The following is a 3,738-nucleotide window of genomic DNA, read 5'->3' on the forward strand; positions in this document are numbered from 1 at the left end:
GCACAATGTTGGCATGCTGGGTTGTCATGACAGGTGTGACATCTTAATCACCGGTAAGGCCTGATATTTTCCTTCAGAGAAATTGGATTTCTCTTTCCTCCAAAAAAAACTAATTTTTAACTCATTCTGCTGGATGATGGAGGAAATGGAGGGGAAATGAACAAAAGCATTTCTTGTCCTGTCATTCGTCTTTGCACCGTACAAGGTGATTGCAAGGCAAATGAAAAGCACAAACCGTTCTTGTTTGTTTAAACGAAGCTGTAGCAGAATTTATTAATCGTCAAATTACTCAGCCAGCACCAGAAAAGGACTCTTTGCTCTGCTTGTCTTTTAATTCCGTCCCGATAAGGTGATTCTACACTTCCTAGCTGACCTTCTGGTCTAAATCTTGTCCTCCACCGTGCTGCTATGACGTGGTAGACCATCAGGGACAGCTCGCGACTCCACAGGAAAGAAGCAAAGGAAGAAATCTGCGGCACCTTGCGATGGGGAAACCTCCCACGCTGCCGTAGTGGTGCTACACGCATCCATCAAGGAGGGGAAAGGCGTCTGTTACAGTCCGCTCTCTGCCAGGATCTTCAACTTGTTGAAGACGTGTTATCCACCAATGCTTGTCTGCATTCAGGCATTATGAGGCACTGATGGAAAAGTATCAGTTTGACAGTTCCAAGCTCCTTAACAAAATGCTGATGTGTATGACTCCTATAAAGCTGGAGAAGCTTTTGGTCCAGTTCACCAATGAAAGCATTTAAAGGTGGGTCTAGCACACTCCAAATTACTGTCTCACCTCAATCTTGAAGAATCATGTGGCCCTAGTAAAGATGAATGAGGAAACCAGCGCGAAAGTCGTGGAAGAGACTCCACATGCGGGTCCTACCCATGTACATCATTTAAAAGACCATCGGGATATTCGGCAATTCTAACTTTTCTTCGAAAAAACCGCATCTCTCAACAATAGTTTGTCGACTGACTTGTGATTAGGACCGACATCTGAAGGTCAAAGTCAGTAAATCGAACAAGCAAGTCACTGATTATAACCCGAATGACCCACTATCTCTCTACGCATCTGAGGCACACCTCAAGTTATTCTCCTTTATGGGGATGTGCCTGCTGTGGAGTGCCGAGGCAAGTGTTCGCCTCTAGGAGGTCAGACGGCAATTAGGGCTGATACTCATCTACAGGTCAAGGATGAACTAGAAAAGCTTCGACTTGAGAAAAGGTTAGGAAACAGATCTTTTTTGCTAAAAAAGGCGCCAAAAGATACAAAAGGGATACAGCACCGTTGCCACTGTACCCTCCCTCCTCCGTTCCATGCTTCCTTAGGCAATAATTGGTTCCTTGCCTTGGCACCGGACAACCGCAAAGTGGGAAAGTGATGAAAAAACCGGTTAAATTCACGCCCTTTTGAGCACATTTGGTAAATTAAAAGTCTTTTGAAACAAGTTGGACACTTTGTACTTGTTTATTTTCTGTGGCCCTTAGTCACGGCGACCAGAGCGTCCGCGTTAGTGGACACAAACCAGGCCGTGGTTCGCGGGCATACTTAGTAAGTCACCCCGCCCCGCCCCACCCCGACCCCCAATCCCCACCTCAACAACGCAGTAATCCAAAAGGTTTCAAGCTAGGAGGCCCTGGAGTGACAAGCTCATGGGAACTTTTATACGAACCCTGAAAAGGAGAGAAGAGTCCTTTGGAAGCCTCAAAGACCATCCAGGAGGTAGGCTTTCTCCTCTGCGAGGGAGGAAGAGGACACATTCCACGTGGGTAAAGAACTCTTGATTAACAAGAGAATTTTTGTGTTTTTAACCGGCCTCTAATGGAAAGGTTTTACCTACTTTTCCATTGCTTCTGCAACTCTCCTTTCCTTTGTTGAGGCGAAAAATCGAGACAAAAGAAAAGGAAGAAAGTCTTTCCAAATGCCAACTTTTGAACTCTTTGAAGCTCTGCGCTGTAGGCGGCTAACTTTGCCCTTCTTTCCATCCACGCTGGTGGATTTATTACTTGCATTTTTAAATGTTTTTTTTTGTCTGAATGGGAAGGAGAACGAAAAGGCAGCAGCAAATTTACTCCAATGTGTAAAAATCTTTCAGTCAAGAATAACTAACGAGGTGATTTGATTGGAGGGAGGAAAGAAGACAACGATTTGACAGAAATTGTTATTTATTTAATGCAAAAGCTTGCCCCTACCCTCCCACCTGTCATCCCCCACCTCCTGGAGCATTGGAAAAGTCCATCAAATGACTAAATAACCATCGGATTAGTGCTGGAAAATCCATTTCTGATTTAGGGCCTTCAAGTTCGTATAAAGTCAGTAAAGTGACAAAGTGGGTTGTCTTTCGGAGAGAATATTTTCATTAAGGGTGAAAATCAAGGGTCTCTTTACCTTTTTTCATCCCCTTCTCTCCGCTTTACCCTTGCTCCTCCCTGCCCCGATCCTCTCCCAGCCTCTCCCCTACCATTTAAGGTATCTTTGAAGGAGTAAGAGAAGTACCCTGGAGACCTCCAGCAAGCTTGTAAGTCTCCCTTTTTAACTCTAGAAGCAAAAAAATTCTCGTCGTGGCTGTCGTGCTTGTCACTTGTCAAAAATGGGTGCTAGTCGATGTACGAAGAGGTGTGAGGGGGGGGGGGGCGGATACAGGCAGGCTGAGGTGCCGCCCAGGGGAGTCGAATAAACTCGTTTTTTGGCGGCTATTTTCCGTCTCCTCCCCTTGGTAAATGCTGTACAGCATCTACAACTTTAGAAGAACCTTTTTTACTCCTGCAAAGGAGACAGGCTGGTGCTCTACTTCTACAAGTTTAGCCACCACTTCATGATATGTGGGTTTTAGGTGAGAAGAATAGTACAAACCCTGGCAAATAGGTTGCATGAAGACATGGTTATGCGTCCTCTTCAGTCTCTACGTGTTTCTACAGGTCGGTGGCAGTGAGGTGAGCCAAGAAATACCACACAAACCGTTTTTTCATCTCCCGTCTTTTTCTACCCGCAATTCATTTAGTTTTGTCCCTCGAGGCGCAAATCGGGATGAGGGAGTGTCGCCTTTAAGTCATAAAAGGGGCACGACCCAGACGTAACGGGTTTCATTAGTTTTTAAGGTGAAGAAACGAATTTCGGGCAATTTTCGATTTGGAGGATGTCCAAAGGTTCTGACGTTGTCAAACGTGGCGATAATCTTAACCACGGAAAGAACAGGTGGGGGGGACACAAAGCGGCACCATCATCAGGTGACCTTTTCTCTTCCCTCCAGTGGAATATCTTTTTATTGTGGCAGGAGTCCCCACCACCTGTGACAGCGCTACTCATTACTATCGAATTTGTCGTTTTTGCCACACATTCCTGTAAGGAGACAAGGAGAGGGTGAGGGGGAGAAAAAAATAATGCCTCCTTATCAAGGACTACAATCCATTGCCTTATCGGTGGCTCATTGTTAACGACTTTTTCCTTTGTTGTGGCTGAAACAATGTTACCTGCCTTATCTTCCACCAGGAGACGAGGAACAGTTTTTTGGTACACTTCACACCACCAACCCGGTGGAAATCTTTGTTTAAAAAAGGAAGGACATGCATCCGTGGAGGTCGTTATTGTGCTCTCTACTCCTTCTACCCCCCCAAACACCTCCCTCTGCACGTATTTTAAGCCCTTACATCTCTGAAAATGTGGGTCAAAACAAATTTGATGTGAATCAAGTTTGTCGACTTTACACGCCAAAGTTGATTCAGCTTTAAGGCCACAAAATCCTC

General features: G+C 45.3%; 1 protein-coding gene across 1 annotated transcript in view; it reads right to left on the reverse strand. All coding sequences in view use genetic code 11, as the record gives it.

The window, feature by feature from the left end:
• Positions 1 to 1,831: 1,831 nt before the first annotated feature.
• EGR_08874 (hypothetical protein) overlaps positions 1,832 to 3,738 on the reverse strand; it is a gene marked incomplete at both ends in the record, with an annotated part of 2,457 nt that continues 550 nt past the window's right edge. The window contains 2 exons of the mRNA XM_024498123.1: positions 1,832 to 2,027; positions 3,228 to 3,536. Coding sequence (XP_024347455.1) covers positions 1,832 to 2,027; positions 3,228 to 3,536 — 505 coding nt within the window. The remainder of the gene's footprint in view (positions 2,028 to 3,227; positions 3,537 to 3,738) is intronic.

The sequence above is a fragment of the Echinococcus granulosus genome (assembly GCF_000524195.1).
Source record: "Echinococcus granulosus chromosome Unknown EG_S00122, whole genome shotgun sequence".
Taxonomy (NCBI): Eukaryota; Metazoa; Platyhelminthes; class Cestoda; order Cyclophyllidea; family Taeniidae; genus Echinococcus; species Echinococcus granulosus.